The sequence below is a fragment of the Peromyscus maniculatus genome, chromosome 7, assembly GCF_049852395.1.
Source record: "Peromyscus maniculatus bairdii isolate BWxNUB_F1_BW_parent chromosome 7, HU_Pman_BW_mat_3.1, whole genome shotgun sequence".
NCBI classification, from domain to species: domain Eukaryota; kingdom Metazoa; phylum Chordata; class Mammalia; order Rodentia; family Cricetidae; genus Peromyscus; species Peromyscus maniculatus.
Genome location: NC_134858.1, coordinates 45,389,690 through 45,408,053, shown reverse-complemented (window position 1 = coordinate 45,408,053; position 18,364 = coordinate 45,389,690). Strand labels below are relative to the sequence as shown.

Sequence of the window (18,364 nt, the reverse complement as noted above, 5' to 3'; positions counted from 1 at the left end):
GTCACGGAATTCTAATCAGTCAATTGGCCTGGTAGACTCTTTAGACATATGCGTGCCTTGCCCCCCACGCTGCCCCCGGAAACTTCAGTTCACACTAACACAAAGAGAGGGAGTTTGGATATCTCAGTGTCCAGCAGGTAGGTCAGACATGTTGGATGGCCTTGTGCATTTGCACCTGTGGTGAAAAGTGCTGGTGATCTTGTGACAGGGAGTCTTTACCTGAGGACAAGGCTGGGGTGGCGTGTCTATGCTGAGTGACTGTCAGAGCCACAATTCAGTGGCTCTCTTGTATGTCCACTTAGTGTCAGTGACCTCAGAGCTGTCTGGTAAATGACACACATTTGGTGTCAGAAGAAAACCTGTACTCTTATCTGTTCCTTTTTGGCTTTCTAAAAATTTCTTGCTAACTGGTTGGGATTGTCTGTGTCCTGGTTCCTTTCTCCCCTGCCACTGTCTATCGATTGTTTCATTATTGACAAAGGGTCTCATGTATGGGTGGCTTGCCCATATGTCTGTGTACCACTTGCATGCAGTCCCTGTGCAAGCCAAAAGAGGGTGTCAGATCCTCTGAGAATGGAGTTAAAGATGACTGTGACCTGTAACGTGGGTGCTGGAAATCAAACCTATGTCCTCTGGAAGAGCAGCCAGTGCTCTTAACCACTGAGCCAACTCTCCAGAAGCTATTTAATTTTTAAAAGGATGTTCTTTATTTTTTTGAGGATTTCATTTGTGGGTACTATAATTACATCATTTGTACCTCTTTCTTTTTCTTCTCCAACTCCTCCTATGCCTCCCCTTTCCCTCTCCTATTCATGACCTCTTATTTTTGTTTTTTGCACACACACACACACACACACACACACACACACACACAGCCTGCTGAGTCCATTTAGCATTGCTCCTATGTGTATATGTTGATGGTTTAGGATTGGATAACCTCTCTAGGGCCTTTTCCCTAAAGAAGACTGATTCTTCTCCTCCTGGCAGCCATTGATGAATTATCTGCTGCTCTTCATCTAGGGGCAGGGCCTTGTGAGATTTTTTTCTCCATCCATACTGGCATGGTCTTGTTTAGGTGACCCTGTTTTTGAGATGGAATCATTCTGGAAGTTAGCCTCACCCTGAAGCGAGGAAGCAAAGGGTATTCGGTAAAAGAACTGAGCTGCCGGCAGCACACAGGATGGGAAGGAAGGCAGGTCAGGAACCTCTCCATGTCTGAGACGCTAGGTGTGACAGTGCATTCACTCCTTTGCACTCTAGAAACCCTGTGCCTGGTCAATCAAAAGTGCCTCTTTAGCTTATCCTGTTCTGTTGGTGCCAATCCAAGCCCTTTTGTTGGTGCGAATCAACCACTTTTCAGATGAAGCCTGAAATCATGGTAATTATGTAAAATTTGATTTTTTTTTAAAAAAAGAAGTTCACTCTTGTAGTCCAAGGTGTCTTGGGACTTGTTATGTAGCCTAAGCGTGGCTCTAGTGCATGAGGGTCCTCCTGCCACAGCCTCAAAGGGCCGAGATGATAGGTTTGACCCACTCTTCTTGGTTCTAAATTTTTAGTGTTCTTGAAAACATTGAGCAAACACAGATGACAGTGAGGAGCAAATGCTGATAGGCCTCCTAATTAGATGTCTCCTGGTCTTTCGTAGTCACCTTTCTGTTGCATTAAAGAGACACCATGACCCAGGCAGCTCTTATAAAGGAAAGCATTTAATTGGGAGCTTGCTTACAGTTTCAGAGGTTTAGTCCATTATTATCATGGTGGGGAGCATGATGGTACCTATGTGCTGGAGCATTGGCTGAGAGATTTACATCTGGATCCACATATAGGCTGAGAGACAGAGATACTGTGTATGGCATGGGCTTTTGAAACTTCAAAGCCCACATCTGGTGATAGACTTTCTCCACCAAGCCATACCCATACCAACAAGGCCACACCTATATGAGCCTATGGGTCTATTCTTATTGAAAACATCACATGTACTATTCTGCACTGTTTTACTGGTTGTGAACATGAATTCTCAACAAGTGGGTTTCTAAAGACTCACAGGTTGACAAACTGACTGGATTTATAACTTTCTAAGAGTGTTTAGAGGAAGAGATTTTTAAACTGTAAAATCTCTCATTCTTGATTTAACAATTTCAGATTTAGAGATGAAAAGGAATCCTAAGAAAATATTATAAACAGATTTACTGGGCCAAGCCCCTGGGCAGGACTGTCCATGGAAGTGGCAATGTCCATCTGCATATGGCACTTTTATTTTCCCAGTAAACTTAACAGTTTTGTGTTATAGGCAATAAGAAATGTACAGTTCTTCTTGGGGCCTCAAGCGTTCTCTAGCCCCATAAGGCTGCTTTAAAAAGATTTTCAAAGTATTTACTGTTCATATTCCATTCCAATTCCATTCCTTTGGTGTTGGCAGGGTTCTTGTCTGTTTTTTTTTCTACCTGCTTCTAGAAAGCTCAGGACCCCAGCTTTCCTAAATAAGGCACAGCTCATGTATTTGTGAGTTAGAGGGACAATTTCTGCAACTCTTGAAGGATGTGCTTCAGTGAGTAGGAGAAGGAGGAGATGGAGCAGGTGTAAGGCACAAAGACCTCGGAGACCAAACCGTGCTCGGTGAAGGTGGCAGTGTACGTACCTGCAGAGGCGGCATCTGAAACTGGACAGTGGATTGACATTAGCTTCCAGTATACACTCCTTGGCTCTTTATCCTAAGCGTTTCTAGCCTGAGGCGCCTGCCTACCACACAGATAAAGACACAGCCCACACTGGCCACCAGCTTTGATGAGACGACCTTAGTTGAAATACATGTTCTGCTACACAGAGCGTGGCCTTCCCCACCCCCATCAATGGGTCAGCTTCCAGTGGTCCTCATTACCTACAGCTAACAGCAGTATTGTGTCATCCACATCATCACAAGTATGATACAGTAAGATATATTGAGGTAGTAAGAGAGAAGATCACATTTACATAATTTTGATTGTAATATATTGTTAGCAGTGTAATATAATGTAATATATTGTTAGCAGTGTCCAATTGATCATTAGCTGTTTTGGTTGGTATCTTACTGTGTCTGGTTTACAAAACAGACTTTAATATGGGTATGAATGCATGCACATGAAAACAAATAGATGTTCTTTAGCTTATGGTGGATTTACGTCTCAACAAACCCATTGCAAACTGAAAATATCGAGACATAAATATACTGATTATAACTAGCTTATCAAGTGTCCAAGCTTAGCAGCACTATGCATTGCAGAGCATTGGCTTCGTCCCTCCCTTTTCTTCTTCTTTTAAAAAAAGTATTTATTTGCTAATATATGCATGTATGTTTATGTGTGATATATGCGTATCTGTGGAGGCCAGAGACATGAAATCCCCCTGGATCTGGAGTTATAGGTGGCTCTAAAATGCCTGAGGTGGGTGCCAGGATTCAAACTCTGGTCCTCTGTAAGAGCAGTATGCATGTTTAACTACCAATCCATCTCTCCATCCCCTCCACCACCTTTTTTGAGATGGGGGTCTCACTGTATAGCCCTGGCAGGCCTGGAACTCACATTACAGAGGAGGCTGGCCTTGAATACATAGAAATCAACCTGTTTATGCTTTCCAAGTGCTGAGACTTTTTTTTTTTAAAAAAAGAATCACGTTTATTTGTTATTATTACCCCATGTGTGTGAGGGCAGGTGCATGTGTGCCAAGACATTCGTGTGGTGGGCAGAGGACGGCGTTTCAGAGTCTGTTCACTCCCTTCCACTGCAGATTCCACGGATCAAACTCAGCTCACCAGGCTTGTTCAGCAAGTACTTTTACCCACAGGGCCATCTCACTGGTCCAGGATTCCCCTCTGAGTGTGAGCACGCCACTACACAAGAGAGTATTGTACTGCATGTGGCCCAGGAAATGATTTCAAAATTCAAAGTATGGTCTTCTCGGAATGGGTATTGCTATCCACGATCATAAAATCTAAAACTAGTAGGAAGAAGCATGGTGCCAGGGGCTGCTGGGATAGAAGGAGTAGATACTTGCCCTGGTTTCAGACACTCCCTAGATGTCTGGGAACATAAACCCCACAGAGAAGGTGGGAACAGTGTTTGGAAAGTCCTCGGATTCCAGAGGCCTCACTGGATTCTCACCTGGAGGTCTATTACCTGAAAGAGACATGAGAACTGGAGGCTGGGTGGATGGCTCGGCAGTTAAGAGCATTTGCTGAGCAAGCATGAGGACTTTGAATCTTCAGTATCCACATTAAAAAAAAAAAATCCAGGGATGGCGGTACCTGTAACCCCAACACTGTGGGGTACAGAGACAGGAGGTTGGCCGGGATGTGTTGCCTGGCACAAGCTTAGGTGACATACTCTGTCTCAGGGGAATAAGACAGTGATAGTGTAGAATAGGGCACTAGCATCCTCCTCCGATCTTCTCCTGGATGCAACACACACACATGCTGGTGAAACTGTACACACATAAACATCTACACACACACACACACACACACACACACACACACACACACACACACGTTGGTTTAACATGTGTGTTCATGTGATGGCATAACTGCATGCAAATGTATCTCCCACATACATACATATTGTGTGTATAGATGCTGGTGTAACTTCACACCCATATGCAAGATCCGCCCCACCCACAAAAGAAACCACAGTACTTTCTATCATGTTGCAACTGTTTCAGATTACAGCTGGCTGTGGTTGTACATGCCTGTAACTCAGGAAGCTGAGCAGGGGAGGCTTTCCATGAATTCAAGACTGGCATGGGCTTCAGAGTGAGACCTTGTCTTGATCTGCCCTGCCCCCAAAAGCCGTTTATTCTCACCACTACTTTGAAATCACAGTAATTAGACGCACCACTAGACATTACTATGCAACATTTTAAATAGCAAAGACATGTGTTCCCATGGCCGTAAGTAAAATAGTTTGAAGACTCTAGTTCAATGTAATTACTTCCTTTTGTAATCCTACATATTTTAATTCATACATTTAAGAACACTGTTTGGGGGTCAGAGACCACAGGTCACAAGAGTTCCATGTACCAAATCAACAGAACATTCAAGACCTCTTCCTTAGCGTCCACTGTATCTTTCTACCAACTGTGATAAATATGGGATCCCATTTACAAGTCAATCCCTGTCCCCAAATTTACAGCTGGAGCAATTTTTTTTTCTCATTTAAATCTTGTTCTCAGACAAAAGTAGAGCAGATCGCAATGACAGTCATAGCTGTAGACTATTCTATAGAATGGGCTAGCTTCAAGAACATATGCTTTCTTTTCCTTTTAGATTGTTTTTAAGTGTATGAGTGTTTGCCTACATGTATACATGTGTACCATGTGTGTACCTGGTACCCACAGAGGCTAGAAGAGAGTATTGGTTCCCCTGGAACTAGAGTTACAGACAGTTGTAAGCTGCAATGTGGGTGTTAGAAACTGAACCAGGGCCCTCTTGCAAGAACAGCAACTGCTTTCCACCTCTGAGCCCTTTCTCCAGTCCCAATACACATTTCCTTTAAAGTTTTGTTTTCTGTAAAGTCTCTTCTATTTCCCTTTACAGGGAGATCCATGCACCCCCCTTTATCTCTCCTTGTGACCTAGCCTCTCTGGGTCTGAGGAGTGTAGCATAGTTATTCTTTACTTTACAGCTAATAGTCACTTATAAGTGAGTATATACCATGTTTGTCTTTCTGAGTCTGGGTTATCTCACTCAGGATGATTTTTTTTCTAGTTCTATCCATTTGCCTGCAAATGTCATGATGTCACTGTTTTCAACAGCTGAGTAATATGCCATTGTGTAAATGTACCACATTTTTTTTTTATCCATTCCTTGGTTGAGGGATATCTAGGTTGTTTCCAGTTTCTGAACATTATGAATAAAGCTTCTATGAAAATAGTTGAGCAAGTGTCCTTGTGGTAGGATGGATCATCCTTTGGGTATATACCCAGGAGTGATATAGTTGGGTCTTAAGGTGAATCAATTCCCAATTTTCTGAGGAGCTGCCATATTGATTTCCAAAGTGTCTGTACAAGCTTGCACCACCACCAGCAATGGAGGAGTGTTTCCCTTGCTCCACATCCTTGCCAGCACGAGCTGTTACTTGTGTTTTTGATCTTAGCCATTCTGACAGGTGTAAGATGGAATCTCTGTTGTTTTGATTTGCATTTCCCTGATGGCTAAGGATGTTGAACATTGCTTTAAGTATTTCTCATTTGAGATTCCTGGAGATGGGTGGGGATGGGAGTAGGTGGGATCAAAGGTGTGTGTGTTGGGGCAGGGATGGAAGTAGAGAGTACTTGGGAGAGACTACTGGACTTGTGGGGTGCTTGAGGGGTGATGGAGAAACCTAGTGTAGTGGAAATTCCTTGGAAACTACGAGGGTGACCCTAGCAAAGTCTCCAGTAATGGGGGGCACCAAACTGGCTATCTGCTGTAACCAGGCAAGGCTTCCAACAGAGGGACTGGAACATCAACCCAACCACAAAACATTTGACCTACAATCTGTCCCACCTGCAAGATGTGCTGGGGAAATGGTAGCTCAGAATTTGGAGTCACCAACCAATGACTGGTCCAACTTGAGGCCCAAACCATGAGAGGGAGCCCAAGCTCATTCCTGACCCTGCCTGGGTGGCTAGGAACCAGAGGCAGACAGTCTAGAGACCCAGATAGAACAAAACACCACAACTGGAAAAATAAAAAGTCAATGAAATGATTCCTAATGAAATTCTACTCTACTAATAAACCAATGCCTAGCCCAATTGTCATCAGAGAGGCTTCATCTAGCAACTGATGGAAGCAGATGCAGAGACCCACAGTCAAACACTAGGTGGAGCCAGGGGATCCCCACAGAAGAGGGGCGGGGGTGGGGGATGAGGTGTGGGAGGCGAGTGGGTGGTAAGGATTCCAGGAGCCAGAAGGGTCAAGTTTACCACAAGAAAACCCACAGAATCAACTAAGCAGGGCTCATAGGGGCTCACAGAAACAGAAGCAACAATGATGGAGCTCATATAGGTAAGAGCTAAGTCCTCTGCATACAACATGTTATGGTTGTATAGCTTGGTGTTCTTGTCGGACTCCTAACAGTAGGAGTGGGGGCTGTCTCTGACTCTTTGCTTGTGCTTGGAATCCTTTCCCTCCTACTGGGTTGCCCTGTCTAGCCTGATATGAGAGTTTGTGTCTAGTCTTATTGTAACTTGTTATGCCATGTTTCATTGATATCCCTGAGAGGCGTGCTCTTTTTGGTTTTGATTTTGTTGTTGTTTGTTTGTTCTGAAGAGAAACAGGGGAGGGCTGGATCCGGGGGAGAGAGGAGGTGGGAGGAGGAACTGGGAGCAGTGGAGAGAGGGGAAACCTGGGTCTGATGTAATGTATGAGAGAAGAATAAAAATTATTTTCTGCCTAGGAATCCTGTCTTTCTAACACACATTGTTTGATTTGAAATGAGCCCCTAAAGGGCTATGAATTGCCCCATGCATCCCCATCCCCATAGTAATGTAAAACATCTGGATAACCCACAGGCTGGTAGTTTTGTGTAGCTAGAGTTTTCCTGGTCCTTCCTGGCCCACGGTCAGGACAAAACTCTCTCACCCACCAGTCCCGCAGCCGCTCAGACCCAATCAAGTAAACACACAGAGACTTATATTTCTTATAAACTGCATGGCCGTGGCAGGCTTCTTGCTAACTGTTCTTATATCTTAAATCAACCCATTTCTATTAATCTATAAGTTGCCATGTGGCTCGTGGCATACTGGTATCTTAACATCTGCTTGTCATCCTGGCAGCGGCTGGCAGCGAGAGAAGAGAATTATGGGAACAGGAAGACTGAGGCAGAGAGACGCTGCCAGCTGCCACCAAGACAAGCGAGATGTAAGGTACTTGTGAGACTTTGCCGATGAAGATACGGAACTCACCTACAGCCTCTTCTGAGCCACCTCCACTGAGCACTAGGGAGCACCTGCGGTTGGGCCAGAGATGGGAGAAAGCCTTTTGCTGTGGTGAAGGGGCTGGTTTGAGGAGAAAAGCACCAGGCCCTCCCAGTACCCTTTGGTACTTATGCTAGGAGGACAGGGGGCAGGGGCGGGGGGAGGGGAGAGCAAGCACTGTGACTCCCAGGCACTAATAAACATTCACTGTGACTGGGGAGATGGAGAGGGAAAGAGCACTAGTTGCTTTAAAGACTTAAAGGAAACCAGGCTGGGGAGAGGCAGGAAACTGGTTTGAGTTGAGACAAATGGAAACGTCCTAATGCTGGGGTTTGGAAGGATGTGATAACAACTTGTACAGAAAGATCTTTCCACCTGCAGACGTCCATAAGGAAACAGATACATAAACACGAGCCTGGTTCTGTGCTGAAGGCCTGCTGGATCTGTAAAGTGAGGACATGACTGCCTTAAGGTATGGTTGAGGGGAAGGTTTTTAATTTTAGATATGAGGGAATACACAGCCAGGGGTATCTGGAAGAGTCCAGAGCAGGAAAAGAAATTAGTAGACCAAATTTAGCCATGCCATAGATGAGAGAGAGTGGGGGAGAGTGAGGAGGAGAAAGAGAGGAAGACAAAAGAGAGGACCAAGAGAGAGAAACTGGGGGGGGGGGGGCAAGAGAGCGCATAGCAGAAATGGCAGCATTATATAGGAATGAGAAGATGGGGGAAGGGAAGCGAAGGTTGGAGAGGTTTAGAGTGTGTGTGGGGGGCCGGTGAGAAGAGCTGAGAAGAGCCACAGGTGCTGAGTGAGCTGGACTGATGCATTAATCTAATTAATCTTTATCAATAAAAACCAGGAGTCAGCTATCAGGGTAAAAACCTGAACAGTCAGCAAGCAGGGGAACAGCCACAGTCACTTCCTACCTCTCTCTCATTCCTCCATCCCAAAGGGCCGAGATCCGGTCTCCACTGCCCTACCACTTCCTGTCTCCTCTCTGTACAGACCTCCAGACCTCTATGGTTAACTAGTGGCTAGCTCCACCCTCTGACTCCAAGCAAGCTTTATTTGTCAGAACATGAACAAAATATCACAGGACACCGGAGGCCGGCATGCGTTTTGGTGTGCTAATAGGCACCACAGTTAATGTGTCCTGAATTTCTTTTGGACACAATACTGGAGAGAGGAGAGGCTTTTGTGTAGACCGATGTAGAAGGCCAGCAGAGGAAACCTCTGTTTAGAAGTGAAAGCACAGTTACTTCAATGGGGGGAAGGTCCATGACAGGTGTTCTTTAATGGGCTTGGTTCTGAGATCCTAACGAGAGAGGGATGTGTAGTGGAGGACCTGTGACAGGTTCCACTCAACATGGTAATTAAGCTTCGGAACACATCAAGTGACCACACCTTGGGTGCATTTGCACTGCTGATTTGATGTTGCCAGTTTTCCCTTAAATTTGCTGGTAGGAGTGGAGGGATGATTGGAGCAGGTGAGGAGTCATCTTTGATGGCACATATCAGATGCCAATCTTCTGATTCATGGTTGCTTTGACTTTTAGTCAATATCTTGTTCAGAGTCTTATTAAGAAATGAAATAAGGAGCAGATGCAGGGACCCACAGCCAAACATTAGATGGAGCTCGGAGAGTCCTGCAGAAGAGGGGGAGGAAGGACTGTAGGAGGCAGAGGGGGCAAGGGCACCCCAAGAAAACCCACAGAATCAACTAACCAGGGCTCATGGGGGCTCACAGAGATTGAACCAACAATCAGGTAGCACGTATGGGTCTGAGGTAGGTTTCCTGCATATACGTTGTGGTTGAGTAGCATTGTGTTCTTGTGGGGCTCCTAACAGTTGGAGCAGGGACTGTCTCTGACTCTTTTGCCTGCTTTTGGGACCTTTTTTCTCCCACTGGGTAGCCTTATCCAACCTTACTATGAGGGGAAGTGTCCAGTCTTATTGCAACTTGACATGCCATGTTTGGTTGATATCCCTGGGAGACCTGCTCTTTTCTAAAGGGAAATGGAAGAGGAGTGGATCTGGGGGAGAGAGGAGGTTGGGGGGATGGTTGGGAGGAGTGGAGGGAGGAGAAACTGTCGTTGGGATGTAATGTATAAGATAAGAATTAAAGAAAACTTTAAAAATGAGAGGAACTAAAAGACAAACCGAGGGACAAGAGAAACAGTTGTTTTTCTTCACAGACAACATCATTGTTTACCTAAAACCCAAAAAAATCCATTAAAAAATAAAGAAGACAACCAAAAACAATAAAACCCAAAACTACTGGAACTAGTTAATGTCAACAAGACTATAGGGTCAAAGTTACTATAAAGTTTTACTTCTGTTTTACCAATCATTGATTTAAAATTGATGTTAAAAGTACACAATTATTCAGAGTAGCAGCAATTTCTGCTTGGCAAAAATCAATAAAACATGCAAGCTCTGTATGCCACACACTAATGAGCAAATCCTGGCTAAAGATATCACAGGAGGCATAAATAAATGGGGCATGCTTATGGTGCTTATGACTGGGGAGGTTCAATGTTAGTGTGACATCAGTTCTGCCTGGATTAACCTACAGACTCAATAAAATCCAATTCAAAACCCAGCAAGGTGCTTTGTTATAGAAATAAATAACCTGATTCTGAGACTCAGGGGGAAAGGCAAGGAAAGTCAAAGGGCCAGTTTTGAGACAAAAGAACAAGGTTGGTAGACTCTGCAAAGGTCTCTGCCCTCAGGGTACTGAGACAGAAGATGGGCACCAAGCCAGACAAAGTGACTTTTTGTCTCCCAGAGAGGCAGTGGACCCAGAATCTGCAATAAACAGTGAGTCCAGGATCTGCAATAAACCACTCACCTTAGACTTTGGAAAGCTGCTTGAGCCTTGTCATGGGCATGCACATGCCCCTGTCACATCACAGCTGAGGGACCTCCAAAGCCCTTCACCCTGGGTTTTATTTCTTAGGGCCAGTTGGGTCATTGAGTATAACTTGATTCTAGAAGGGACGAGGACATATCTTGAATTGTTCATACCTTTCATTGACTCAGGACATGGTATTCTGGATGCATGTTGTCCTAGAATCAAGCAAGATTTGAACAATGTTGATTGGCTGAGGCCTTTCAGGGACCTGCTGTAAGGCTCACAACAGCTGATCTCAGGACTTTCCATAGAGCTGTAGTAACTAGGACAGTATGGTATCGGTGGAGAGACAGGCATGGACTGATAAAATGAATAGATACTCGTGCACATGTGTATGGTCAACAGATTCTTGATAACAGTAGAAACATAGTTTAATGGAGAAAATTTGTCTTTTCAAGAAAATATGCAAAAAAAGAAAATATGCTGGAAAATCTAAATGTAAAATAAATTAACCTTGACCCATGTTTACTCACAGAAAATAATTAACTCTAAATATATCATAAACTAAGCCAGGCGGTGGTGGTGCACGCCTTTAATCCCAGCACTCGGGAGACAGGGCCAAGCAGATCTCTGTAAGTTCAAGGCCAGCCTAAGCTACAGAGTGAGTTCCAGGACAGGCACAAAGCTACACAGAGAAACCCTGTCTCAACCCCCCCCACACACACAAAAGAAATCGTAAACTTAAATGCAAAATAAAAAAAATCTAGTAGCAAGTCTGGAAGAAAATCTACGTGATATTGGATTCTGCAACAATTTCTTTGATATGACATATTAGTATAAAAAAGTTGATAACTTGGACCTTAACAGAGGTAAAAGCTTGGGGGTTGGGACTGTAACTCAGTTGGTGGAAAGCTTGACTAGCAAGCATGAAGTCTGGGGTTCAAGCCCCAGCACTGCATAAAGTGGGAGTGATGGTGCATTCCAGTACTTGGGAGATAGCAACAGGAGTATTGGAAGTTCAAGGCCATACATAGAAAGTTCAAGGCCAGGCTGGTATACCTGAGGCCCTGTTTCAAAAATAGAAACCAATTAAAATTCGCTTTTTAAATTTACTGCCAAGAACACACACAGTATTTTCTCCAAGACTTGAAGATGTGTAAACTCCCAAACACTCAACAATAATGAAATGACCCAAGTTTGGGAAATGGAGATATTTAAAAATATTTCATCAAAGAAGATATACATAATAATATGATACACATAATAATGAGAATATCAAGATGGAAGGAGGACTGTGAGGAGAGAGAAAAAGATCCAAAGAGATGAGAGAGGGAATAAAAGGAGAATAAAAAGAAGGAAAATCATTACATGTTTTCTCTCTCTCTCACACACACACACACACACACACACACACACACACACACACACACACCACCCCAAACAGAAGGAAAACTGTGGCATGGAAGGAGAGCAGTTTGAGAAAGAGAGGGACAAGAGAGAGTTAGTTGAAGGGTTAATGTGTGCACATACATGTATAAAATGCAGTAATGGAAACTGTTATTCAGTACATTACAAAACTGATTTCAAAGGATGCTCAGTATCTCCCTTCATTAGGGGAGTCACAGTGAGATTGTATACCTATTAGAACACAAGCTCCCACCCTGCATGCTGACATAAACCTTTAATCTCAGCTCCCAGGAGGCAGAGGCAGGAAGATGGTGGGTGTGAAGCCAGCCTGGAGTGCATATGGAGAGTCTGTCTCAGAGAGTCAAGAGCAGGGGAAGTGCTGTGGTGGGGTGCTTGGAGAGAGAGAGAGAGAGAGAGAGAGAGAGAGAGAGAGAGAGAGAGAGAGAGAGAGAGAGAGAGAGAGAGAAAGAGAAACAGAGGAGAGAGAGAGACAGAGAAAGAGACAGAGAGAGACAGAGAGAGATAGAGAGATAGAGAGAGACAGAGAGACAGAGAGAAGACAGACAGAGACAGACAGACAGAGAGAGCACAAACATGAAAATGGGTGCAGAGACTTGGAGAACCATTTTGAGTTTCTTGTAGTGTAAATGGTGTTAAAATAGACTTGTCACACAGTAGTCACAGTCAAAGCAATACACATTTTTGTTCAGCTAAAACCCTGTACATGAATGCTACAGGAGTTATATATATATGCAATTGCCTCAAACAGTAGACAATTCCAGATTCCTCCAAATGGGTAAACGACTGGGACACACCCTGAGGAAGAAATAATATGCAGTAAAAAGATACACAGGTAATGAACAGTGGGGATCTCAGTCACTAGATGCTAAGGAAAAGAACATGAACTAAAATAGAAAAATCAGTGAGGGGGTTGCCAGGAGCTGGGGGTAGGGACAAGGGTTTGTCACAAAGTGATGGGTGATGGACTGTTCTATATCTTTAACTGTGGTGGTGGCTACATGCTTGTCAAAAAAATATGAAACTATAATGAAGTGTCAAAATTTACTTCCTATAAATTGCACCTCAATTATTTGACTTAAAAACAAACAAATAAACGTGGATACAGTGCCATTTTCCACACCTGCTCCCCGTGAGTCTATTCTGAAAACACGGAGGAAAAGGTTTCTAGAAGCACAAATTCCTTAAATGGCACCCACATGACTATGCATGCACTTCAACTCCTGACATCATCTATCTATTGTCTGCCAAACAAAGGTGTCATAATAGAAACACAGAATAGCTTTGCTACTATTATTCTTTTTTTATGATCATGACATCATCTTGGAAGATACAGAAAATGTCAATTTGTGGTAAAATTTTAAAATAATTTGCATATCTCTAAAATATTCTCATGTTCAATTATTTGATGAGCAGTTTGACCAAACATGACTGTGCATACTTGTAACCCCAGCACTGAGGAGGCAGAGGCAGGCGGATCAAGAGGCCTGCCTTCACCACACAGCATGTGTGACCAGCCTGGGATACACGAGATCCCATCTCAAAAGACAGAACAGGGTCAGGGAAATGGCTCAGCGGGTAAAGGTGCTTGCTGCCCAGAGGACCTGAGTTTGGTCCCTGGGACCCCCATGGTGGAAGTAGAGAACTGACTCCCACAAACTCCCCTCTCACCTCCACATGCACACACATGCACACAAAATCAGTACACGGAGCTGAAAATTAAAACCCACAAGAATCGAAATGCCAGTTTCCGCTAACAGTGTCTCCAATTGCTTATCCTTAATCAGTTAACAATGATGTCTATGCAGAAATTGTCCAGAGTTCAACATGCTTGTGGTTTCCATCCTTCCAGCAGGTATGCTTTGTTAAGTACTGATTAAGGCAGTACTTGATGTATTGCTGTTAAAAATGAAAATCACAGAGCTGGGGAGATGGCTCAGTGGCTAACCGCACTGGCTGTTCCTCCAGAAGATTCTGATTCAATTCCCAGCACCAACATGGAGGCTCACAACCACCTGTAACTCTAGTTCCGGGGGTCCAATGTCCTCTCTAGGCTTCCAAAGGCACCAGGCACACAAGTGGCGCATAGACATAAATGCAAGCTAAACACCCACATACATAAGACAAACAAACAGACAAATAAATAAATAAATAAAATTTAAAAGTCTATTTAAAAGTGGAAGGCTCAGGAAATTTGAGGATCTGAAAGTGGTGTGTACTTTCAGAATGACTTCTGCAGCTTCTCTGAAGCCCACATAGGTGACTTCAAGTATTGGGAGGACGGGACATGAAGAGCCAGGACCGACTGCTAGAGTTGGCGTAGGTGGGAGACAGGGCAGTAGTTTAGAAGAGTTTAAAACTGGAGACACTTAGACATAGTGTGTAGGTGGCGAATGTCCAGAGATGGAGTAGAGGTCAAAATCCAGGAACTCAGAGGAAGAGTCAGGCTGGGGAAATTCCCTGTTGGAGAGAGGCCTGAACCAGCCCAAATTACTGTTTATTGAATCCCTACTATGTACTTCGACCTTGGCTTGTGTGAAAAAATTTATGAATGTGACAGACCTGCATGCCAACACTATGACTTTTACTTTACAAACCAGGAGACTGAGAAAAGGACAGGGTCGGGAGAGGAACTCACGACTTCCTCATTCGAAGGCCTGTGCCTCAGACACACTACCCTGCATCTTAGGAGGGACCACTCAGCCTTTTCAATCTTTGGCTCTAGAGCACATTTTCCAGACTTCTGAAATTCTCTCCACCTCTTCAGGTAGCCATTCCACTCTTTCCACGGGACCTTCCTTCTTCTCTAGGTCTTGACATATTTCTCCACTCTGCCCTCAATTGTGTGTGTGTGTGTGTGTGTGTGTGTGTGTGTGTGTGTTAGTGTCACGACAGCATATGTAGATCAGAGGACAAAGCAAACAAGGGTCTCTCTTCCATTATATGGGTTCCAGGGACCAAAACTCAGGTCTGAAGTCTTGGTAGAAAGTGCCTTTATTCACTGAGCCATCCTCCAGCCCCACCTGGTTTTTTTCAGCCTATATATCTTGACTCTCTTACAGTAGACTCATTCTTTTACACAATGTCATTTCTCTGGACACAGAACCATCCTCACCCGTACAATGTTTCTTGCTAAGCTGAGCTGTGTTCCTTTTGTTCCCCCTCAACAGCTAAAGTCCCCTATCTCTGTAATTGCTCTTATTTTTCAAGCGAGGATTTTCCTTCTTCTTCTCAGGGTAATTCAATTTAATCATTACCAAAACACAGACCTACTGATTCGCTTCAAAAGGTTATCATTTGTGAAGTTTCAAGGAAAAGGTCTCCCTGTCCTTCTCCCCTCCCCGCCCCCACATAATGCTAAAACAGTACAACTGAAGTCCACTGTACTGCACCTCTTTTAGAAATATTATTCAGCTGTGTCAGTCAACTTTTAAGTTTTGGGACTGATAATCTGAGGAAGGAAATCAACTTCAAAGGAGAAAAGCTTATTTCGGCTCATGGCTTCAGTCCATGTTTGTCTGGCTCTGTTGCTTTTACAATATGCCGAGGAGGAAAGGGCGTCAGAGTGGGGGGCAGCATATGTGGATCACCTCCACACAGCTGTGTGGGGAGGGGGGAGACTGTGAATGAGGGGGAGCAGGAGTGAGCTCTCCAAACGCTAGTGACAAGAGACACCCTTCCAGGCAAGTCTCCTGTGACCCATTCCTCCAACTAGGCTCCTTGTCTTGATGATGCCATCAAACAATGGCTTGGCTCATAGTTCAGCCCATGGATGAGATCAGAGCCCTTATGAGCCAGTCATTTCTAAAAGCCTAGCACCAGGAGCCAAGACCTTACTCTGTTAAGAGAACATCACCAATAAAAGCCTGTATCAGTATTTGGACTATAACAAGGGTCTCATAGGACCACTTTGCTGTTGGGTTTCGTGAGCTGAAAACTCAGCCATGGTCCAAGCAGTTAGTTTCTGAAGTGTGTAGCATGAATCTTAAAAGGTCTTATTAATAAAAACAAACCCAGAACCAGGTATTGGGGTGAATACTGGAAGATCAGAGAAGCAGAACAAGCCATAGCTTCCTCACCTTGCCAATTCCTCAGCTAATCCTGTTTCCTCAGATTGGAAGCCTCTGAGTCCTCATCCAAATGAATCTCAGCTGGACTGCTTCTTGAAAGCCTGAAAGCTTAACCAGGCCTAAGTTCCTGGTCCTCATGCCTTATATACCTATCAGCTTTCTGCCATCACTTCCTGGGATTAAAGGCGTGATTCACCATGCCTGGATGTTTCCAGTGTGGCTTTGAACTCACAGAGATCCGGATGGATCTCTGCCTCCAGAAGGCTACGATTAAAGGCATGTGTGTCACTATTTCCTGGCCTCTATATCTATCTAGTGGCTGTTCTGTTCTCTGACCCCAGGTAAATTTATTAGGGTTCATGATATATTGGGGAACACAATATCACCACAGAAGTGGTCTTGAAGACTAACATTGTTGGTATATGCATCAAAAAATTCCATATGAATTTAGGATAACATCAACTTACCTTGAAATACTATATTTATGTTTTATTGTATTTAAGACTCAGGTGGAACTAAAATCTTATTTAAATCATAATTGGCAAGAGCAACAAAGTACAGACACTACCTTTCACCTCTATATGAAACACTGGTACATAAGACACAACCCTACACACCCCACACAGGTCACCCCATTACTAAGAGTCTTTAGAAAGAATGATAAAGAACAGCTGAGCCTTCATCCTTAGAATATATTCCTTTATTATTTAACTTGTCCAATACAATTTTATTGAGCATTTATTACATGCCTGGTATTACTCTATTCTACATGTGCTCTGATGACCATATGGTTCAGTGACGTATTTAAATATCAAAGACTATTTGCATGATGCTAGATTGTGACTGACAGAGAGTGTTGGGGAGGGTTTTCCTTTTAGGAACCTGAAGAAATCTTTCTGAACTTTCTAAGTTATTCTTACATTAAAAAATTTAAAAAAAAACCACAAAAGTAACACAGCACATATAAAGCAGAGTTTTATAATATAGTCATATTTAATAACTGGACACATTTCTTCTAAAACAATGATTTGAAGTTTAATTCTGATATAGTACACTGCCAAATAGCAGTTCAGTTCTTAATTAAAGCATGCTACAAATGAACTGTTTATAAGTTCTCCGAACTCCTTTACAGTTGAATCTCTCTCCTTTTGAGTAAGCTTCTAACCAGTGTCACCTGATGGGCTGAAGCATGTGGGTCAGTCCTAGAGAGAACTGCAGTATCCCCTGGCTTTGTTCTTGGATCGTTCACTTTGGAGGAAACCTGTTATGGCATTGTGAAGATGTTCGCATAGCCTGTGGAGGGGTCCATACCATCATGAGGAACTGACACCTCTTGCTAACATACAGCCAACAACCCTGACTTCTGACATCAGCCATATGAGAATGTCGTTTTAGAAACAGGTCTCCTTGCACTAGCCAAGGGCTGAGAGAAGAGACCACCTTCAGCTTGGCAGGAACCTCATGAACAACACTGAGGCAGAGTTCTTCAACCAAGCCAACCCTAATTCTTAACCACACACACTGTGAGATAATGTTTGAAACCATCAAATTACACAAATGGAGATACACAGAGGATATAAAAATAAAAGATACAGTTCTTGCTTTAGATATACATATACAAGAATAGATGAACACACAAAACTGTGGTGATGCGATGAAAATTAAGATAGGTTCTCTGGGCAAGCAAAAAAAAAAAAAAAAAAAAAAAAAGATCCCCAGCCAGAATCAGACAGTAGGGGATTCTGGAAAATGTCTTAGAAATGACAGTTGAGGGCTGGGGAGATGATCCAGTGGATAGTGCACATGCTGTGTAAGCATAAGGGCTGAAATTTGATCCTGAGAACCCATGAAAAACTATGTAGGCATGGCAGTTGCCTGTAATCCCCACACTCCGAGGAGGCAGCAGCCAGGGAACCTCAGGGCAAGCTGGGTAGCTAGATTAACCAAATTGGTGAGCTCTGGTTTATACTGAGAGATTCGGCCTCAATAAATAAAGTGGAGAACACCTGAGGAAGACACTCAATGTGAACCTTAGGCCTCCATACATATGCATACACACACACACACACACACACACACACACACACA

The 18,364-nt window shown here is 43.7% G+C and overlaps 2 protein-coding genes across 24 annotated transcripts in view; one reads left to right on the top strand and one right to left on the bottom strand.

Annotated features, from left to right (window-relative positions):
• Nucleotides 1-18,364, bottom strand: part of LOC107401539 (NXPE family member 4) — a 232,061-nt gene that overhangs the window by 25,945 nt on the left and 187,752 nt on the right. For 8 of the 12 annotated variants that reach the window (XM_076576213.1, XM_076576225.1, XM_076576226.1 and 5 more), the window contains exon 1: nucleotides 7,918-8,052. The exons of 1 other annotated variant lie outside the window; for it this stretch is intronic. The gene's annotated coding sequence lies outside the window, so the exon portion shown is untranslated. Of the gene's footprint in view, nucleotides 1-7,917; nucleotides 8,053-18,364 lie in introns of those variants that run through there. 3 more of the 12 variants (XM_076576214.1, XM_076576217.1, XM_076576219.1) reach the window with 1 other exon arrangement.
• Nucleotides 1-18,364, top strand: part of LOC102914125 (NXPE family member 2) — a 60,426-nt gene that overhangs the window by 6,247 nt on the left and 35,815 nt on the right. For 3 of the 12 annotated variants that reach the window (XM_076576210.1, XM_076576209.1, XM_076576205.1), the window contains exons 1-3: nucleotides 6,866-7,018; nucleotides 7,789-7,878; nucleotides 8,311-8,401. In XM_076576210.1, the coding sequence (XP_076432325.1) occupies nucleotides 8,388-8,401 (14 nt within the window). In that variant the 5' untranslated portion in view covers nucleotides 6,866-7,018; nucleotides 7,789-7,878; nucleotides 8,311-8,387. Of the gene's footprint in view, nucleotides 1-6,865; nucleotides 7,019-7,788; nucleotides 7,879-7,924; nucleotides 8,054-8,126; nucleotides 8,402-18,364 lie in introns of those variants that run through there. The other 9 variants (XM_076576211.1, XM_076576207.1, XM_076576206.1 and 6 more) reach the window with 8 other exon arrangements.